We start from the raw sequence: 22116 nt of genomic DNA on the forward strand, positions 1-22116 counted from the left end.
CTGGACCTCAAACCCTTCTCTGTGTAGAACCCATTTGAAGCCTTTCACACAATGCAGGCTGTGAGTCCTGCTTTGTGAAGCATATGTCCATTAGGACAAAGAGCTGTAATTCAATTTTCCAGGAACTTAAGTGGAGCCAGAATTTTTTTCCCAGTTGAATGAGATTTCTCCCCCCGACTCCCAAACATACCTGATAGTCACTTCAAAGAAGGAGACATCCTTGTGGCTGGGATAAGCTGACTAAATACACAAGAGCTCAGTAGTTCTGTCACTAGCTCTGTGCTAAGAGACCAGCATTTTGTAGGAGCTATACAGAGCTATTAATGTTGAAGCCTGCACACCTCTTCCATACTCAGATGTCTCTCATCACCTCAGTTTACCCATGTATAAAATAGACAGGATGCTTCATAACTTCACACAAGAGCCATGAATATTAGATGGGCACTGGAGTACTTCATGATAGTTGGGTGGAGGATGTGTATAAGAGTGAGGTGTTATTAAGTTTTGCTGATGCAGTTGAGGCAGTCTGCACAGACTTCTTGTCTTCTCTCTTAATCTTTGAAGACACAGCTTCCCATGGGACAGTCGTGCGGGTATCCAGAGTAGCAGTGTCCACGGCTGTGGGCTGGGCTTGATGCAGTGTCTGTCTTCTTGTTCCAGATGTCCAAGACCAGTGCCAGCCTTGGCAACCTGCTGAACATTAAGACAGAAGGAGATGGCAGCCAGGCTGGCGCTGGAGAGCCAACACAGTACTTGGGCAAGGCAGTGAAGGCGCTTGTCCAGGAGAAGCTCTCTGAGCCATGGAAGATGTACCTGCGCCGGTAAGGAAAGCACGCAACTGGGAATAGAGGAAAGGGAAAATTACTTCCTTTGCAAAGTGTCTGGCTCATTGGTTTACACTTGAGTGCAGAGTTCTCTTGGATTTAAAGGCCTAATTCTGTGATACGCTTATCACCTTCTGGAGTCCATTCGGTCCTCAGTCCCAGCCAGATGCAGTAGGTGTTAATGTCCTGTCAGAAATAACCTGTACACATAGAGTTATTTTACAAAGCATCTTGACAACCAGCTATGAGCACAGATCTTCACTGTTGGCCTAGGCTGCTTCTTGGGCTCTTCTTTGTGTCCCCAGCCTTCAAGTCCAGGAGACCCACGGCAGCTGTTGGACCATGTTGAGTTGCTACACACAGATCACAGAAGCCTTATGCTTGCTGTGGCATTTCCTCTGATCACAGGAGTAGGCCACTGAAACAAAATCAGGAGTATAAAGAGTATGGGAACTGGGATGGTTTCTGCTGGTTGTGTTGTAGACAAGGAGGCTTGAAAGGAAAATGGAACAGATACAAAACTCACCCACACACAGACACATGCACATACATGCCCAGACAGACACATGCTTTGAGCATACACAGATACACCCAGGCAGACACATACGGGTTTGTGCTCTGACACAGATTGTTGCCTACAAATGCCTGTGGACACTTTGTAAATCCCAGACTTTAATGGAGAAGACTGGAAACTTTTCTGGTCGGTCTGCCCCTGGCCAGTGTGAGATCCTTCCCTGCAGTCCATTTGCATTTTGTCCAGCCTAGTTGTAATTATGCCAAGCAGTGTGGCTATTTTCATGTCTCTGGGAGCATTATTCTACCACACAGTAAGTCTTATTGTCATGATTTTTTTTCATGGAATGCTGCCTGAATTTCCCTTTTTGTAATCTTGTTGCAGTTCTCCTGGTTCTATCCCCTTGAACCACAGCAAATAATTCCTCCCTGCAAGTGGGGTTCACCCCCTTCAGATAATCACAGACTTTTAGCATCACATTTACCCAAGCTTATTTACTTCCTTTAATCTGACTTTGTAAATTAGTCCCTTCAGCCTGCTGATCATGTCATTGCTGTTGGTATTCTCGTTGTGCCTTGAACGGGTGCAGACCCAGACTGTCCATCCTGCATCACCGCACCAGACCTAACAAGCTTTCTGCCCCCATATATGCAACTTACAATTGTGCTACCTGGTTTGCATCTATACTGCATAATGTATATGTATCATGTTTACCAACCACTGTAACACAGGATTGCTTTTAATGCTCTCCTGAGTCCCCCATGCATAAAACCACCCCCACTCCCAGATGTATTAGCTGTGTGCTTCCAAACAGGACTCTCGTATTCTGAACGTTCTCCCTTATCTTGTGAGGCCTCTTGGTGTTATTTTTCTCCTTTTGGCACTGGTGTTGCCAACTCCTCCCAGTTTAGTATCTTCTCTGAATTTCATTAACACGCTGTTTACTCCTTCTCCTAGATTACTAATGAAGATGTTAAATAAGCTCAGACCTAACCCAAGTCAGCCATGTGGTGTTCGCGGGATACCTCCTACGAGCTCAGTGCTGTTTGTCATTAGCCTTTGTTTATGGTCCTTCAGCCAGTTTGCAATCCATGAGGTAGCATTCACATCCAGGCCAATTTGAATTAATTCTAAGCATATGCAAGACTGTATCAAAATGCTTTACTAAAATCCAAATATATTGCATCCCTTCGTCCACTAATTTTGTAATTCTATCAAAAAAAGCAATTAAATTTGTCTGGCAAGATTTATTCTTTATAATCCTGATGCTGTTTATTGCTCATGGTTCCTTTATCCTCTAGATGTTTAATGATTTTCTCCTCCCTCTTAATATTTGTTCCATTACTTTACTGGAAGGAGAAGTTAAGGCTAGAGGTACGATAATTGCCAAAGATCACTTGTCTTTTTTTCCCCTGAAAGAATCAGTATCTAGATTTTTCTATTATTCTTTTTTTGTTTTCAATTTCCCATACCTCCCTCTTCTCTATGGCTTAAAAACCAGCAAACAGAAAAGCAATCAGTTTGGGAGTTAATTTCCATTGCACTTCAGGACATACATCATCCAGACTGGCTGCTTTGTGCATATCTGTATTTTCCGACCAGTCCCTTTATCTGCTCTTCTGGAAGGTCTTCACTTTATCCCTAATTGTCTGCTTTGTCTTTAGTTGTCCTGTCCAGAGCAAATTTCATAAAGCAGCCATTTTTGACCTCTCATTTTCATTGGATCTTCCCACTAAGTGCAGTATCTCTTGGCCCTGATAAAAGCGCCCCTTTAGCTTGCAGTATCTTGGTTTCTTATCTCCTACCATACCTTTACTTACCTTCATCTTCTCCCTGGAAGCCTTAACTAAGTGCATGTATTCTATATCCACTGACCTTCCTTCTCCAGCACAAGTTTTCCTCCTTTTCCTTTACTCTCAAACTGGTAGGAGGCCCCTCCTGGGACCACACAGGCTGCTGTTTGTGTCTTGCTTTCCTGCTCATCAGAGCAATTGTAGTTTGTTGTATCTTAATTATGCAAGATTCCTCTGTTAAGTTTCAGATCCTTCCTGCCAGTGTTTTTCACTTGATTCCTAGATTCATATTCTATGATTCTATGATTCCCTGTGATTCTGGAGTTTTCTGAAATCACGTGTATTTGTGCTACTCTTATTAAGTCCAGAGCATCTCAGGAGTGGATGAGCAGTGAAACCATGCTTAGTTTGTTTTGCCCTCTTGACCATTTCTTCCATGATGATGAGAGGGATATCTTAGATGATGGCTTTTGCTCTGGTGTTTGCTTTGCAGGGTTGTTTCTTAGGTACTTCAGGGATTGTGCTTTTCACTATTTATGCATCCTAGGCTGTAATTGCTATATGGATGATACCTCATCTCTCCATCTATGTAGTACCCTGTTTTAACGTTGAGGGTGGGTGGGTTCTGGATCTAGATTCCCTTGAACCTCTGCTGTTTCTTCCCTTCTGTTAGTCCCAGTAAACTGAGAAAGAAAAGAAAGCAAAGACCTGTTTTACTTGGATTACCTTTACTAACCTGTGATCGTTCTCAGAGCCTTGGCTTTTGTACATGGATGCTCAAGAACTTAATGGTTTTCAGGTTTTGTTTCAGAGTAGTTCTGCATTTTGCTCACACTAGAAATGGGAGTTTCTTGGTCAAGTCCAATTGGAGAGAAATTAGGTGCTTGTTCTGCATGTTCAGATCTGTGTAACAGGCACTAACTGTAACAACACTAGCAGTTTGTGCAACAGCAACAGTGGCATTAGAAACACAGTGGTAGTAGAGCTGAAAACCAGAATATGTCTGTTCCAACATGCCTTCTCTGTTGGGCTCTTCCCTAAGATGCTTGTCTGCTTTGGGCAGGTTTGGTACCAAGGACTTCTGCGATGCACAGTGTGACTTCCTCCACAAGGTGCACTTCCATTGTGTGGTGGAGGAATGTGGGGCCCTCTTCAGCACCCTGGATGGAGCCATCAAGCACGCCAAGTAAGTAGCAGAGTTTTGGGAAACCTTGGGAAAACTCTACATCACACACACTGCAGGACGAGACCTTCCTGAGTAACTCCTCTGTTCAAGAGCAGGAACGTGGGCAGTCCTAAGGGCAGCAGTTTGGGCATCCATGTGCTTCCTGTGTAAATGTGCTCAGCTAAAAGTTTTGCAGAACACCATGTTCTCTTTCAATTTGTTTCACAATAAATGTGTTCAACTTGCGAAAAAGTGTTGGCAAGGCTGAGAATTGGACATTTGTGTTCTTCCATAGCCTACTTGACAGACCGTGTGTTCAAGGAGACCCAGATTTCTCACAGCACATATATATACCATCCAAAAAAATATATGGGAGGGGGAGGAGCCTGTAAACCCTATCATTGTCACTGGATATAGACTTTTTGTGGATATAGACTTTTATGGGGAGTAGACACCTCCCCATCACTGCAGTGTAGAAAGCGTTTTATTTGTTCATTGTCTTGTCATGACGAATCTCTCCTAACAAGTTTTCCCTAGCCCTTAGTGTATATGGTTTTAAAAGTTCAAAGCATGTGGATAAGGATCTTGAAATGAAGCAGTCAAACTGTCCAGCCCAACAGCACCCTCCTCCTCACCTTGCCATGTTCTTGTATTGTAAACCCTTCCTCATTTCACATCGTTTTGGAAAGCAGCAGCCAGCCCAGAGTTCGGTAACCAGACATATAGGTTAGAGGATACAGTCTGTGTTATAGAGGCTGGACAAGCTCAGAACTCCAGATGTCTCTTGAGTGAAGAATGAGTTTAAGATACCTTTCCACTCTTACAGTGAGGGGACTAGCAAAGGAAGGGTGGGATCCTGGGAATTCTCCCTGTTGTAAATTTCCATTACTCTGTCTTTTTGCAGTTTTCACTTCCGAACTGAGGGTGGAACTGTGAAAAGTAACTCCGAGTCTCCCTTCTCAACCACTGCTGAGAATAAGCCTTCACTGGCCCCTTCATCACCATCTGCTACTTCTGTCACCATGGCAAGCGCTCCAGCCCTCGATGTGCCCACTCCAAGTCCAACCACCGTGCCCTCTGCCCCCACACTGCTAGCTTGGAAGCAGCTGGCTTCAACTATACCCCAGATGCCTCAGATCCCAGCATCAGTGCCTAACCTGGCAACTTCACCCTTGGCAACTACTTCCCTGGAGAATGCCAAGCCTCAGGTCAAACCCGGATTTCTCCAGTTCCAGGAGAAGTAAGTTGTAGATGCTGCTTTCCTCCTTATGTCCTCTCCAGCCTTGCAGTCCCCTCTGTACCACTCCTCAAAGCTGTAGTGCTACATCTGTACTGACCCACTGAGACACCTTCTGTCTTTCTGGGCTTTATCTCACAGAAAATTTACTTGTACAAAGTCTAGAAAATGCCTTAGTTTTCCTAGGAGAAAAAGCAGGATTGATGAGTATATCTGGGAGTACTTTTAGGTGGGAGATTAGAGGAGACATAAACTTGCTGAGATATCACTGAAGCCTTTTTTTTATACCTCAGAAGAGGTGCACAGAAATACAGGTGTCTTCGCAGTGTTTTTGACACTGAAGGCCACAGAGGAAGCACAACATCTTTCATGTTTTAAGCATCCAAACCTGAGTAGCCCGAGGCCAGATCTTGCTGCAGGGACTTGCTGTGAGTTTCTGTAGTTGAGCAAAAATCAGTGGGCAGTGGAGAGCTCAGTTATGCAAAGGTGAGGTGTTACTGCAGCAAAGTACACAGAACTAAGAGTAGATGTTTACACACAGCTGAAAGGGAAGGTTGCTGCATTTCTCCTGGGTTTGTCCCCAGTAAGCTCTTCCTGGGAATGCCAGCTGGAACTCAGTGTAACTGACCTTCATTCATTTTATTCAGTGAAGATGGTGGGGTCAGGTAATGGAGGGAGCTCAAGTGCTTGGACTCTGATTGTCAGGAATGGGTCTCTCAGCAGCTCAGGGAATAGGGAGCAATTGTCCCTCATTTCAGATCTCCAAGTTTTCCTGTCCTGGCTGAACTTCTGTACAAGTGTAATGAGTCTCTTTAAATCCTGTGCCTCGGGTTTTGTAGTGTTGATTTACAGAGTAATTCAGAGGGGAGGCGTCTGGCAGGAGGAAATGTACCTTGCTGAACTTCTTTTCAAACATGAAAGAAGTTTCACAGTGTTGGGTGTTATTTCTGTTGCATAGACAGAAAGAAAGAGGTACAGAAGTTCTGTGGTTTACGCAGGAGTCCAGGCTCAGCTTAGGCATTGCTGTTTAATGATTCAGGCTGCTGGAGTCTTAGTCTCAGGGTCATGTATTGACAGTCAGTTGCTTTCAAAGAAGTGTATTAATTCAGTTTCACATAACTGAGTAGGTATCATTTGGTACAGTGCTTGGGATCCAAGAGATCAATGTTCACCTACCTCTGATCTGACCTCTGTGCAGCCAGAAATCCATGGAATTGTGGGGGGAGTAATGTATCAAAACCATTTAACTAATTAAATAGGCCACTCCTGATGGTGTCTAATCAAGGGAAGCCCTGGCATCTTGCAGTGTGCTTGCCCAAGAGTTTCATTTCAGTTAGTTAGACAAAACTGAGATGAGAGAAAGTGTCTGAATCCACTGAGGCAAATGTAAGCAGAAAGGGAGAAACAGCACCTGTGTGGATCTTGAGAGCTTTAAATTGCAAGTGTGGCCCTTGGAGACTACAGCACCCACCGTGCACTGCTGTATTTCAGTAATCTGAATCAGAAAGCGCTCTGGCTTGGTGGAATTGCAGTGGCACTGCCAGCATCAGTTTTAGGAAAGAGGAAGGTGGTTGTGGGCAATCTGTAGGCCATGTTTGGAGCAGAGGCTTCAGCTGGGCTCCCCTGAATTAAATTTTGTCAAAGAAACCAATGTATGAAATGAGTGAGGGTGATGATGGGGTGTTGGATGTGTTCCAGTGATCCCTGCCTGGCAACGGACTGCAAGTACGCCAACAAATTCCACTTCCACTGTCTCTTTGGGAACTGCAAGTACGTGTGCAAAACCTCGGGCAAAGCAGAATCCCACTGCCTGGACCACATCAACCCCAATAATAATCTGGTGAATGTGCGAGACCAGTTTGCTTACTATTCACTGCAGTGTCTCTGTCCAAACCAGGTAAGAGCAGTTCAAAAGCAATCTTCCACCCTGAAGTATGTGTGTGGGAGAAGAATGAGAAAGAGCAAGTAGACTGCTCAACAGGAAGTGAGGTGGAGTGTCTCATTCCTGGTCTAACTACAGAACCATGGAAGGGGCTAGGAAAATGTTTGGTTTCTAACAAATTGCAGGTGTTTGGATGTTTCCTCTGCTTGGGTGAACTGGACAAGGTAACTAGAATGATCTGAGACACAAAATGGAATACAGTAAAAATCTATGATGAATACCAGGGAAAGCCACAAGTTAGGGTTGGGGTATCTCAACGTAGAATAACGCCATGGCAATACAAAGTACATGACAGGGTGCATGGCTGTATTGCAGCTTGTGGAAGATGATAACACGGATGGGACCTAGAGTTTGAGTTCAGGGCTCTCTCATGTCTCAGAGGGATAGCATCAGTAGCAGCAGATGGGAGTGCATTTGGTTTAGATGTGCTTAAAACAGCCTGTCTGCTCCTCTCCAGCACTGTGAATTCAGGATGCGAGGGCATTACCACTGTCTTCGTCCTGGCTGCTACTTCGTGACTAACATCACCACCAAGCTGCCCTGGCATGTGAAAAAACATGAGAAGGCAGAGAGAAGGGCAGCCAACGGCTTCAAGTATTTTACCAAGCGAGAGGAGTGTGGCAGACTGGGTGAGTTGTCTTCTCTTCCCCCATCATCTTCCTCGTGTGGGCTGTCCCATGTCCCGCCTAAGAACACTGCGAGTTAAAGCCTACAAGTTATGCTTAAGGTGTATTTGGTCATTAAAGTGCTGAACAAGAGAGTGAATGAAACAAAAAGCAGTTCCTGATCTGCTGTAGCTGAAGCATATTTTCCCAAATAGACCCAGTTAAATGCATAGAAATGATAATACAGAGGATTTTATATGTGTGTGTATATATATATATTTGTCTGGAAGTACAGCTTCCCCTTAGTTTTGCTTTATAGGTCATTGGCAAGGCCTTTTTGTTTGGGGATTTTTTTTGCACTTTGTAGTCTTTTGGGCCTAATACTTGTGTTGGGTGGAGTTTAAGAGTGCTTTTAGCAGTAATAAAAGGCATAAGGGAAATGCTTATTCTAATGAGTGCCTTGTGTGGAAGTCTTCCTACATCAAGAAAGCTGCTGCTTTGCCTAGTTCCAGGCAGCTTCAGATGAAAACTTACTTTATTTTTATTAGCCATTGCCAGGGCAGGACATTGAAAGACAAAGGGGAAATAACCAGAGATTGAGGTATGAAGAAGAACATTCCATAAACTACTCCTCTGAAGCCATTGTCCACAGCCAGTTGTGAGCAGCAGGGAATGCAGTGCTGTGTCTTTGTGCCAGCCTCCCACCACAGCACGGCCTAAGGAAACACCTGAGATTGTGGCACAGCCTCACACTGTGGCTTGCCCACTTGCCAACACTATTAGCAGCAGGGCAGTAGTTATTAAATCCGAGTGCCTCCAGTGTAAAGCTGGTCAAACACACAACAACAGAAAGTGGAATGCATTCCCAGGGAGGTAGCTAGAGCTGGAAGCCAGGGCTCTGAACTTAGGGGGAATCCCTAAAGAGAGCTCCTGCAGAACTCTGTCCTGAGCTGCCATGGTTCACTTAACTCTTCAACTTGTGTTTTGGCTTAACAGTATCACAGACCCAGCCCCTTGGAACTGAAGCTGGAGCAAACCAAGGCTCAGGATAACACTTCTGGGTGCTGTTCTCTCCCACTGCAGGGAAACAGCCAGAAACAGACTTTTCTTTGCAGCTTTCTTTTAATCAAGAATTTGTACCCAAATGGCAGCTTGTTTGTGGTAACCAGGGTACTGAGTGTCAACATGCTGCGGCCAGTACTTACCAAGGTCTCATTTGCACATGTCAGTAGATTCAGCAGTTGCTGGTATTTACTCAACTTTAGGTGTTTCAGGTGATAGCAAGAGCTAGACAAAGCAGGACAATGATACATGACACCCAGCCTACACGGGTGCCCTGGCAACAGGCGAGCCTTCACCTGCCCTTTGCTGATAGTGTTTCAGTCCCGCCAGCACTGTTTGTTCTCCATCCCAGAGAACAGCACAAGGGGATGGGGAGGGCGAATGAGGTGGTGCTGTGGGGGAGTGCAATACCTAAACAAACATAAACTTGGCATGTGCCTAAAACACTAAACATGGGCTGGGTGATCCGGGAGCTGCTTGGCTGTGCATGTGTCAGCAGTGTTTAGTTTGGGGAGCGATGGGGTGCATGCATCCAGCAGTGTGGACATCTGCCTATAGGTTGGGTTGCCATGCCATAAACATGTTTAGCCAGCATATGTTTTAGTCTTTTTCTGTTTAGATACAGGCAGCACGATGGGATGGTGTAGCTGGATGTGTTTGTGTAGGTCTAGATGGCTACATCAACATGTAAATACATGTCTGCTTCTCTGTACATCTCCAGCCTTTTTATGTGTGTGTATCTATATCTCTATATATATATACATCAGGTGCAGAAAGCACTGGCTTGCTTTAAGGGCTGTGACTGTTTCAGAACAAACATATACAATAGATTTTTCTTTAATACATGTGTTTGTGCATGTATAAGTATCATACACGCATGTATGGATGGGGAGGGAGAAACAGATAAATGAAAAATACCCACATGTGTAAGTACAGGGGGATGGGTGTAGCTACATGAGTAAAACTGAGCCTGTCTGTAGGTCTGTACAGGTCTGTAAGGGTATGGCCAAGGGATGATGGAGAACAGACAGAACCTGATAGAGCTGTGTTTTAACTATAAGAAGCCATTATCTGTCAGCTATAGAATGTGGCTGTTGAGGATTGTCCATTAATGAGATACACAAACTCCCAGCATGCATGGCACGATCCACGAGGCACAAAACGTGTCGCATACGGGATGTCAGAACCCATAGAAATTGCTTGTTGCTGGGTAGCTGCCCCTATTACACAACAAATTTGGAGTGGCAGTAAACACTTCCTGGCTCGTTTCTATCTGACCAGAGAGTATAGACTGTCCAGAGCCAGCACTGTTGAACTGCTGTACTGAGAGCATAGGTAGGGGAAAAAAGAGAAAAAGAACTTTTCATTTCCAATCTGAGCATGTATTTTTGATTGTAACCTCTACAATACAGTTAAATGTCTTGGTTCTGTTCTCTTTGTAAGGAAGAGGTGTGAGCTAAGATTGGAGAGTGTTAGGCACTAGCAGATGTAATAGTAATGTTCCTTTCTTTACAACAAAATGAAGAAGGATGGGACCAGTCTCACTTCTTAAACCCGTGTACACTGTAATCCCCTCCTGCAGTTCCTCAGCATGCAAAATACCATGTTTTGTCTCATTCAAGACTGTTCCTGAAGAACCCATGACCCCTGATAGTCTTCCACTAGAAATCCATGTAGCAGCAGCCCTGTCCTGTTTCCAGATCATCTTCCCTGCAGTCCCGTCCCTTCTTGATACCTTCCATGTACTACATATGATGGTTTTGTGTTTGTAGGTTGCAAATACAACCAGGTGAACAGCCACTTCCACTGCATTCGTGAAGGCTGCCAGTTCTCCTTCCTGCTCAAGCACCAAATGACATCCCACGCCAGAAAGCACATGAGAAGGATGCTGGGGAAGAACTTTGATCGTGTTCCTACTCAGGTGACTCACTAGTTATTTAAGCTGTAGATGTGCATGTAATATCGGTCCCTTTGGTTGCTTGCTCCAGAACTGCCTTAGACGTTTGTACCCAGACTCTCTCAAATGCAGATAAATATAGCACTGGGGGATGCAGCTGGGATACGTGAGTTCACCCAAGGTACCTTTACCTGGTTGGACTGCACAGTAAGAGGAAGCATAGACATCAAAGCATTACTTCGTGTAAACAGCTTTTCCTTGTGAATTATGGAGATAAAAAATGGAGAACACTAAAACAACTTGCCCTCCCTCCCTGCTCTCTCAACATACACCAATTGGTTTATTAAAATAAAGTGCTTAGGATGTGGAAGAATTGAACATGCTGGTTAAAGCAAACATTTCCTGTTGCACATAAAGAATTATTTGCTGCTTCCACCTAGGATGGGAGAAATACCAGTGTTGACATTTTTCTTCCCTTATTGATTTGGAGTTAGTTTAGGGCGCTCCTTGTCCTCTCTCAGGAAGCAGCAGAGCGATGCAGTTGCATCTTCCCTTAACACATAACTGAGAACAGTCCAGCAAACAAAACAGGGATGAAAGCACAAATCAGAGCATGTGGCAGAGCTAATCAGATCACTGCTCTGCCTTTGTGCATTCAGATGTTCTACCTTCAGTTTTCCCCATGCCTTAGTGGTGAGTTTGGCTATCCAGTGCTGCTGGCTACCTCCCAGGTAACCAGAGATGGCCAGGCCAGGCCGGAGCAGCTGCGTGTGACCACAGCACACACCTCCACCACTGGTTTCAGCCTCTGTGCCCCTGTTGCAGTGTCTCAGCATGCAGGCACTAGGAGAGTCGTGTCTGCAGTCGTATTTCCAGTCTCTAAATGCAGCAGGACCTACACGGTAAGGTAGCAATGCCAAGATTAACACCTCCTGTTTTTGAATGCATCGGAATCCACACACCAGGATGCTGGTGCCAAGATTAATGCTCCCAGCCTCTGAGCACATCACAATTCACATACCAGGATCCATGTGCCAAGTTTAATGCTCTGAGCTCCCAGGGAAGGAAGATTCATGCTCCCAGCCACCGTGCCATGGGTTCCACTCACGGGCGTGTTCCCTCCTGAACTGTGACAGAGGGAAATAAACGTGCAGACAGATGGTTTTGGTCTTGGCATCTTGCTTTTGGTGTGAAAGTCCCTGTCCTGTGTTCTTGCTGCAGGTTATTGGCCACACTCCAAGAAATGAAAATCTCCCCCAGGTTGGCAGCATGGCACCCAGCCCAGCCTCATCAGGAACCCCAGCTTCCTTTCAGGGACCCCCAAGCATGATGGACACTGAAACAGATGAGTACATGGATTACACTGGCTGCAGCCCTGGGGGTATCTCCTCTGAATCTTCCAATATGGACCGCAGCTGCTCCAGCACTCCAGTAGGCAACGAAAGTACATCAGCAGGTAAGAGAGAAGGGGTGGGATGAAATGGATCCTCAGTTGCTTCATCTCTCAGCAGATAAACTCAGGAAGAGAGGCCAGAGAACAATTACACCTTAAAATATGACCTGTACCAGCTTCACAGTAGTGCCTCATACTAACCTGGCTCCCTCCACCATTTCTGAGAAGAGATCCATCAAAATGCACACCTCAAGCATCCATGAACTAACAGCATATCTTTTCTCCCCTGAAGAGAGGTTTTTTCCTCTGTCTTGGATAAGAGAATTTGAAAGAAAAATAGTTCTGGGCCTCTTCTGTACTTGGCATTTCCCCTGGTATCTTTATGTATTTCCTTGTGCAGCATCTGTAGTCAGGCACTTTCCTATACAACTGAGGTACAGAAAGACTGTACAATAGCAAATACTGTATACACAGGGGAAAAAACACTACCACATCTTCAGAAAGCAGCACATAAAAGCAGCTCACTGAGCTCCCCTGCTCCCCCTCTGTGCAGTGCTGCTCAGAAGAGACCTCCATCATCCCCTCTTTTTGCTAGGATAATGTGTAGCCATCTCCCACTGCCCTTTGTTAGGGGGTTATCTTCTCAGCAGTCAGATAGCTTTTATGAGTTCTGTTATCATCTAGTGGTGATCCAGGGATCTCTTAGCTGCCCTTCCCATGGTTAAGTGTTATATTCTACATAGGCTGCCTCACTGAGTTAGTTTTGTAACATTTCCCTGCTTTTCTTCTCCATACCAGTTAGATAAAGGTTATCCTATACCTGACCATATGTGTGAACCCTGCTGGGTCACGACAGTGGTTGTCCCATGGCATTAAAGCTCCCCCCGAGTCCTGGTGGGACAATGGTTCCTGGCACTCTGTCAGCAACTGTCTGCGACACAGCCCCCAGCTGCTATCCAAGGGAGCACCACCACCCACCCAAAGTGTAAGACCAGCCTTGCAGCTGTTAGTTGTATGAGCTGGCACTATGTACATGAACAAGGAATTTCTCCCCCCATGCCACTAAAGCCACCCTACCTTGTGCAGAGACAACCCTCCTCTTCCTGATGCTGTCAGTTCCTCACCTTCTGTTTCTTCTCTGTTACAGTTCTGTTTCATACATTTGTGAATGTATTTTCCATTTTCATCATATTGCTTCTGCTCTTGGGTTCTCATTTCAGTTCTTTTGTTTCTTGTTTTGGTTTGGGTTTTTTTTTTTTGTTGTTGTTTTATTTTTTGTTGGTTTGGGTCTTTTTCTCCTTTTTTTCTGCTTTTTTTCTCTCCACATTCTCCAGGCTGCCTGGTTCCTTCTACTGCTACTGCTGCTGCCGATGATGGTACCCATACTGCACCACAACCTCAGCCACCATCTCTGCCTCCATCTTTCTCACAAGCCCTGCTTAGGTCTCCCCTTCCCACCCTCCCCTATCTCTTCTCTCCATCTTGTCTCTCATACTCTCTGCTCAGTGCCACTCTTGGATCCAGCAGAGGCATTGTCATGCCTGCCGCCAGCACCACTGGGTTTTCGCCCATCATTGCCACTCCAACTCCAGTAAAAAGTGACGTTCCCTTAGTTCAGGATGCAGCAGGTAACACTTCTTTGCTTTCTCTCTTGGTGTCCTCTGCCCATCTCCTTCCCCACTCACCCTGCCCACGTTTTCTCTGCACCTTTGGGTCAGTAAAAAGCCATACATCACTCTGTGTCTTATTTAACTTTATCCATGGCCCTTCCACACCTCTCCTTTTGTCTGCTGACACAATAGCTACAGCTACAAAGGATGACCAAAACCACAGCAAACCACTGAGACACATCAGGTATCCACCTGAGAGAAATCGCCACCAGTTCCAAATGATGAGAAAAATCTAACAAAAGGCAAAGTTAACATGCACTTTCAGCCTCTTGGTAACAGCAGGGCGGCCATAAAGGAAACTTTTGCTCATGTAGCATTAATGGGACTTGGGATTCTTGTTTAGCTCTTCCAGGCCACCCAGCCCCATACCTACCATGGTCTGCTGCGCACAGCAGGTAAATGTCTGACAAGGTACCCAGTTCCCCTGTTTTTATTGATCTTTTACACTTCACTGCTTCCTATCCCTACATGAAGCCATAAAACTGAGGGCTGCTCCCCCCAGCACCACTAACAGAGTGAGGTGCAGGCAGTGTCACTGTGATGACATCATCAGACAGCTCAGGCTGTTTCTCACACTCACTGTTATTTATATCTGCTCTTAACAGCTGCAGAAAATCCATCGAGAGTTTTAGTTTTAAGCTGCCATGTTTCCCATGTGTGACTAAGATCAGAGATGTCTCAGGCTGGGGATTCTCATTCCAGCTGGGAATGGTTTTTAGGGTGTGTCTCGGTTTTGGCTTCTTTTCCCAACTCCCAGCTCTTTTCTAGTTAATTAAGGGCATATTTGTGCTTAAAGTTCACACTGAAGAGGATTCTGGCAGCCTACAAATGTCCCAGTCATTCTTCCTGCCAGTTTTAGTAATGAACAAATCCAAGGTAAATGGTTGGGAGTGTGGCTGGAGGACCAACTGCACTTTGAAGGTCATGGATTTTACTCATGGATTTGGCAGGAGAAGAATCCTTTGCCCTGTCCAGAGGAGTGTGTTCCAGTGAACAAAATTCACAAGAAACTGTATTTTTGCTTCATTTTTTCTTCAATGATTTGCATGAACCTGAAACATTCTGGGCTTGTGCTGTGCTTTCCTCTAATGATACATTTTTAAGTTTCTTTTTACCTTTGTATAGTTTTATGGATGTTTGCATTATTAGTAGTTAAAAAGACCAGCTTATGGAATGCACTTACCATTGAGAATTGCTTGGGCTTACAGTTGCTGAGGCCTGTAAATCTTCAGTGGGTGCTAGGGACTGAACACTGTCTGGTAGCTAAAGCAGGAGGGTGTACCAGGTTCTCATTGCTCTTTTCCATGCGCTTGTGCTGAAACTGCCTGTCTGAGGAAACAGAATTGGTCTCACTAAGTTTTAAGCCCATCTGTTTGAACTGGTGTAAAAGCTGGGCAGCCACACTGAGCTTAGAACAGGTAAAATCTAAATTATACTTATTTCCCATGCAGAGTCTTTCCCCTAAGATGGCTTATCCCATATTGCTGTCTGGAGCCAGACAAGATGAGCATTCATACCAAGGATAAAAGACTTGATGATTTGGCTGTAACTGATCTTAAAGAAGGGGTTGTTCTGGATAGCAGTGGTTTGTCCATCCAGGGAGGCACTCATACTGGTGCCCTGGGAGCAGAGAACTAGATTTTACAGTACCAGATGTTTCTGGGGAGAGCAGAGAGTTAATTGGTCACAGATCCTGTAGCTAAAGCTTGCTAATTTAAAATCCACAGTGACAGGAAGTTATTCTTTCACTGGTAGCTGGTTAAATTCGCCTTAACATGCAGATTCCACCAGCCACATGTCACTAAGATGGTCTCACCAGGGATGCCCCAAGCTGGTGTCTTTACTTGCAGCCTGAGCAGAAGTGCCATGGAATGAATGGGTGTGAAAAGTCTTTTGTTCCTTGCTTATCCTGCAGTCTGTATAGCCTGGCCATGCCAAGGGCCACCAAAGGGATTAGGTTGCTGCTGCCATTTCATTGACTTCTCCCTTTCAGTACAGCCCCAGTTTAACTTCTGGAGGCTCCCTTCAATGATACCCTCCCATTCTCTAGAAGGGTTGTCTTTGGAAGGGCCAGATGTGGCAAAAATAGCATTCATCACATTTAATACCTGCTTATCAGCCAGAAAAGAAAACAATTCTACAACAGTCAAAGAGATGAGTGTTTCTTCAGCTGCCGAGACAAGGATGCAAGCTGCTCTGGGTTTTCAGGCCCCAGGCACTGTGTGTCACAAATCATGCCTCTTTTTCAGAGGATGGCAGTTTCAGCAGGAGGAGAGGCAAAACAACAACAACAAAAAAGTATGTTTTAGTTTCAAGCTATAATTTCCAATTACACTCACAGTTCTGCACCTGGTGAGAAATTCTTGCCTCCAACCTCGTCTGTGCTGCATGTTGATACTGGAGATTGTGGGTTGATTCTGGAAACAGCAAGCAGAGAAGAAAAAAAAGTTAATAGATATAATGAGGTCGAGTCCTTGATGTCAGCTTGATCCTAGGGGACGTGAGCACTAGCCAGTTATGCTGGCCCTGTGAATGAAAGTGGAAGATGGATGAGGGCTCTTTATTTACTAGGGGCATCATGTGATTTTTGAGACCCAAGGGAAAGCTGCAGAACTGGTATTTTCTCTCAGAGTCCACTGGCTAGTGATGATGAGAATTAGCCCCATTGAACATCTGTCCATCTGTCTTTCTAAGTGCACTCATCGTAATATGTAGGCTCATTACAGTGAGGGATGTTGCAGTCTCCTGGCCAAAGTCCATCCTATTTCTATAAATTCCCCCCCTTGCAGTTTTAATCACGCATGGGATCCTTCCTCACTTCCTCCCTGTCCTTGGCAATTGCAGTGTGTTACAAGAGCCTGGATAGGGGATAGTATACACGTACCAGTTTTTAGCATGTTAAACTCTTCTGCCACTTCAGTCCAGTTAACACACTTCAGGCCTTGGACTGGAACAAGCCAGCTCCTCCGTATTAAAGTCTGACTTTAGGAAAATAGGACTAGAGATTAACCAAGCAGCAGAAGAAACTGAGAGAGTAACAAAACAGAGAAGCAATCATCAGCACTTGCACAATATCAGGTATACCGGAGCACCAGTTAGAGACAAGGTGGGATATGCTGGAAATTGAGGAAGCGATGTCCAACAGGCATCAGCCAGCCCACATTCCCAGAGTTCAGGCTTCCGTAAAGCTTTTGAGGGCTGAGCCGCTGGGTGGGAGCAGTTGCAGCATTGTGTCCTGGCAAACACAGACCTTGACAGGATGGTTGGGAGATGAAGAGAGACCTGGCTGTCAGCAACACCACTCTTTGCTTTTTCTCCCTAGGGAATACCATCACTATGCCAACTGCCTCAGGGGCCAAAAAGCGTTTCTGGATCATTGAGGACATGTCCCCGTTTGGCAAGCGCCGCAAGACTGCATCCTCCCGCAAGATGCTGGACGAAGGGATGATGCTGGAGGGATTTCGGCGCTATGACCTCTACGAGGACTGCAAGGACTCCAGCTGCCAATTCTCTCTCAAGGTTACCCACTACCACTGCACGCGGGAGAATTGTGGCTACAAGTTCTGTGGCCGTACCCACATGTACAAGCACGCCCAGCATCACGATCGTGTTGACAACCTGGTATTGGATGATTTCAAACGCTTCAAGTCTTCACTGAGTTGCAACTTCCCAGACTGTCAGTTCTCTGGCAATAGCACACACTTCCACTGTCTGCGCTGTGGCTTCCGCTGCACTGACAGCACTAAGGTGACAGCCCACCGTAAGCACCACGGCAAGCAGGACGTCATCAGTGCTGCTGGCTTCTGCCAGTTCAGCTCCAGTGTGGACTGCGAGGTGCCTGACTGCAAGTACAAACTCAAGTGCTCCCACTTCCACTGCACCTACCCTGGCTGCAAACACACAGTGGTGGGCATGTCACAGATGGACTCGCACAAGCGCAAACATGAGAAGCAGGAGCGAGGGGAGCTTCCTGCCATCTCTCCTGGCCCCGAGGGCCTTGCCCACTCCACTCTTGAGTACGACATCCAGAACTCTTCCATCAACCTGGACAGCTCCCTCAACCTCAGCACTGACAACAACAGCTCCCTCTTCTTCCTGCAGAACGCAGCTGGTGTGGGCCTCAATGATTCCCTGGACCTCAGCAAGAAGCAGTCAGAAGTCACTGAAGGTCCGTCACCGAGCAGAGCCGGGACTGCACCTCAGGAGAGGGGGGCAGTGGCGTCTGGCTCCGGTGATGTGGAGGACGAGGATGACTCTTCCCAAGAGGATGAAGAGGATGATGAGGAAGAAATGAATGAAGAAGAGGAGGATGATGAAGAGGAGGATGACGATGATGATGATGAAGAGGATGATGAAGAGGAAGACCTGAACACAGATTCTGAGGAATCGCTGCCTGACCCTGAGGGCCTGGCCACTAAAGAAGATGGAGAACCAGAGGAGGCTGCTTCTTCCACAGACCAGGGCGATGCTTCCAGGCCACAGGGCGAGCAAGCCCTTACTCCAGCCCCAGCTCCTGCTCCAGCTCCAGCTGCTGCCCCAGCCTCTACTGTCACTCCAGCAGCTTCTCCTTAATCTTAGAGACAACGGCGGCAGTGGTTTGGTTTTGCTCTTACACAGAATTACTAAGAGGACCCCTTATGAGGCAAGAACAAAGATTGGGATGGCAAGTGGAAAACAAACTCCATGCCACACACACGAGAGAGAGGAAGGAAGGAAACCCACGCTCCTCCTCAGGCCCTGTAAGAGACAGGTTGGCAGCAGGACTGGTGCTGCATCCCTTCATTCTGCAATCACAGAACACGGGGGCAGGAAGCAGCATGAAATACCCTTTTATATGGACGTGAACCTTGAGGGTACCGGCTGCTTTTCCTTGCTCCCTGCATGGTGCGTGGGGCCTGTGCCCATCTGGGGACCCTTTGTTACGGGTGGGGCTCTATCCCCCCCATTTTTCTTTCTGGGTTTTATTTTTCCATGTTTTCAGTTGTACGATATTAATAATAATCTCCACTTCTTGGAGGGGGGTGGGTGGGAACAACAGGTAATGAATTTTAGACCTATATATTTGTGTGTGTGTCTCTCTATATAACATACACACACACACACATATATAACACGCAAGGAATTGGTGTCACAAAGACAAGTAGCTCAGCTTTGCGGGTGGGAAGGAGGGGTGAGGGGTGTTTGCTCTCTCTCTCTCTCCACCCCTCCCCCCTTCTTTCTCCAGCATTAAATGAATGGCATCAGGCAGCAAGGGTGGGAGTGGGTATTTATTGTCACATAAATGAGGACGCATTAATGAATGAGCAGGGGTGGGAATGGGACACTCCTCTGTTCTTCCAGATCCTTTTTACTATTAATGATAATAATTTTGAATGCTATTTATATTGTAAAACCTTTCTCAGTCTACACTTACTTTCTCTGTAGGACACCTCTCCTCATCCCTGCTGTTCTGCCTGTAGGGAATTTAGCTGAAGTAACTTGGGAAGAGCACAGCAGGCGGTTAAAGGGTCTGTCACACTGGAGGACGGGGGTTAATCTCCCATCCAGTTCCATCTCATCCCAACTCCCAGGTGCTTCCTCTCTGTTGAGGGTGAGGCGTTTTTGTGGTGCTTCAGTATCCCCATCTCAGGAGGCTGTGAGCTGACACTGTCCCGCGGTGCAGCACAGGGAGCACCGTGCTCACAGAAGAGCGTGCTAAGCCGTTAAAGCAGCCTTGAAAACTACTTGCTCTCTGACCAAGCAGTTGTGCAGTGACAGGTATGTCCCCGGTCCCCAAGCCCTCGTCCCCAGCCTTTCGCTGCAGATGGGCAAGCCTGTTGTCTGTCTGCATGGACTCGATGTTCTGCTGACTCTGGGAGAGGGTGAAGGCACTGCTGAAGAGGGAGGCGAAGGCAGCACATATTCAGGACCCCACTGTGGGATGTCCTGTTCAGACTGGGTGGGGGGGTCTCTTGCTTAGCACTGGGTGGGAGGAGGGACACTGCTGGTCTATGGCTATTGGCCCCATCTTGGTTTTTGCAGCTACAAAACATGAGGCTGCTGCAACCCATGCAGCACCGAGAACTGAAGATGGGGGAGATGCTAGCTGAGGGCAGGTATAATCCAGCTAAGAATTAAAGTATTTCTGGTGCCGTGCTGATAAATTCTGACAAGTAGGGCCAATAGCTTGGGCACTGCATAAGCAAATGCAACTCTACTGTGTTGAAACCTGCCACATCCAGCGGCTTGGGCTTCCCCTGGTGATGAGCTCTTCCCTGCTCCCTTTCCCCAGCCCAGGCTGGGAGCACACACTACAGGATACTGCCTGGACTCTGGCAGGTGGGACAGTAGCTGTTTGACTTGAGTCTGAGCGAGGGCTTGTCTCCACACCCCTGGGCTCCAGAAGGACTAGCTGTATGAGTTAACTGCTAGTTATTTCAGCGCCAGTTTGTAAGTATTCCAGCCTAGCAGAAGGTTCCTGGTGTCTGAAATTTGTCCTTTTTACATAAAATACCTACTTCTTTTTTTCCTAACAAACACCATGCAGGCCCCCCCAGCTCCAAGGGATCCTGTTTCCCCCCGTGAACAGATAAAGGCCTCAAGAAGTTTAGGTTGGGTTTTTTTCCTCCCTTTAATTCTTTCCCTAAGGACGTGGTGCGGCTCAGGCCCGGCTCTAAGGCAGCAGCTCAGCTGTGTCAGTGTGGGGACAGAATGTGCAGAGAATGTTGCAAAAGGCAAAAAAAAGATAAAAACCAGCAGCTGTACAGTATTTTTCCTGTAAAGGTTATTGCTAGAGATAGAACAAAGGAGAAGCCACCGATGCCAGGGGCTGGGGCTCACCTGCCTTCTGGCCAGCCCTTAGATACGGTTTATTGTGTGCAATTCATTTTTTTTCTCTTCTTTTTTTTAATTTTTACTTTTTTCCTTTGTTTTTCCCTTCGATGTAGTGTTTGTTTGGAGGGGGGGCAGGGGAGGGGGGCCTCAATGCTACAGGTTGAGGCTGACTTCACCCTCCCAGCACTGAGCGGAGCTGCACGATTCCGACTTCTAACTTGAATTTTGTAGAGATGAAACCAATGGAAACAAGTGAACCATTGTTATTGGTAGGTTGTAGTTTATTTAATTCTTTTGGAGTTTTTTTCCTCTGTCAGCTATTTGTGTGGCTTTTGTTTTTATAGGGGTTTTCTGTTTGTTTGTTTTTGTTTCGTTTGGTATATCCCCTGCCCTCAGCTGCGTGTCTTCTAGCACAACCTGATTCTTGACTAGGATGAAGCTCATGTTCCTGGGGCAGAGTGAGGGAACGAGGCCCTGGAATTTCTACAGGGGATGGGGCAAAACGATTTTACCTTAACAGCATTTGCTGCAGGTTCTGTACATTTTTCCCATAGTCAGATAGTATGGTGATGGGCTCCAGGAGGAATCCCTTGGATGTAACACAAGCCACGTCTTGCAAACCAGATGTGTTTATTCTGTACGACTGAAGTCATCGTGTCTATCAGTGACTTCTGTGGAAGGCAGGATCGAGCCGCCTGCCTTGGAGACAGCATCCTGCCAGGTCTGCACAAAACCTGCCTGGGAGGTGCTAACGCTGCAGGCAAGGGGCGGCTGGTTTCAGTGGCGAGGCTCAGGGCTCCCTGGGCCACTGGTTTCCCTTCAGGATAGCCAGGCTGCTTCCCGGCTGGTAGGAGCTGGGAACCTGCACCGTGTCACAGCAGTTTTACCTCCCCCTCTCACCAGACTCCATTGACTCACTGCACAACAGTGGGAGAGAGCAGAGGTGTGTGGAGAGAAGGGGTAACAGACCTACTGGTAGCTCTGCCCGCTCCGGCTGGCGCTGGACATTCCTTCCATCATCCCGGTGCAGCTCACCATGATCCGCGCTGGCGGGGCCCCGTTTCACAAGTCCTTCTGCGTGGCTCAGCGTGCCAGAAGGGCCTGTGCTGATCTATGCACACCATTTTCTCCCCCAGGGCATCCTACTTGTTGACATCTCAGCCTTTCTCCCACACTTTTATCACCTCTTCTCCAGGAGCCG

The 22116-nt window shown here is 46.6% G+C and overlaps 1 protein-coding gene and 1 long non-coding RNA gene across 3 annotated transcripts in view; one reads left to right on the forward strand and one right to left on the reverse strand.

The window, feature by feature from the left end:
- Positions 1 to 19102, forward strand: part of CASZ1 (castor zinc finger 1) — an 87919-nt gene extending 68817 nt beyond the window's left edge. Inside the window, exons 11-19 of one of the 2 annotated variants that reach the window (XM_065696432.1) lie at positions 661 to 821; positions 4195 to 4317; positions 5201 to 5536; positions 7232 to 7430; positions 7933 to 8104; positions 10915 to 11063; positions 12261 to 12495; positions 13767 to 14060; positions 17425 to 19102. In XM_065696432.1, the coding sequence (XP_065552504.1) occupies positions 661 to 821; positions 4195 to 4317; positions 5201 to 5536; positions 7232 to 7430; positions 7933 to 8104; positions 10915 to 11063; positions 12261 to 12495; positions 13767 to 14060; positions 17425 to 18674 (2919 nt within the window). In that variant the 3' untranslated portion in view covers positions 18675 to 19102. The remainder of the gene's footprint in view (positions 1 to 660; positions 822 to 4194; positions 4318 to 5200; positions 5537 to 7231; positions 7431 to 7932; positions 8105 to 10914; positions 11064 to 12260; positions 12496 to 13766; positions 14061 to 17424) is intronic. The other variant, XM_065696433.1, reaches the window with a different exon arrangement.
- LOC136022813 (uncharacterized) lies at positions 15299 to 17225 on the reverse strand. The gene is made up of 3 exons (XR_010616338.1): positions 16987 to 17225; positions 16442 to 16519; positions 15299 to 15431 (listed from the first exon to the last, which is right to left on the reverse strand). It is a non-coding gene; the product is annotated as an uncharacterized LOC136022813 (long non-coding RNA).
- Positions 19103 to 22116: the final 3014 nt, after the last annotated feature.

This window comes from Lathamus discolor, chromosome 16 (genome assembly GCF_037157495.1).
Source record: "Lathamus discolor isolate bLatDis1 chromosome 16, bLatDis1.hap1, whole genome shotgun sequence".
NCBI lineage: Eukaryota > Metazoa > Chordata > Aves > Psittaciformes > Psittacidae > Lathamus > Lathamus discolor.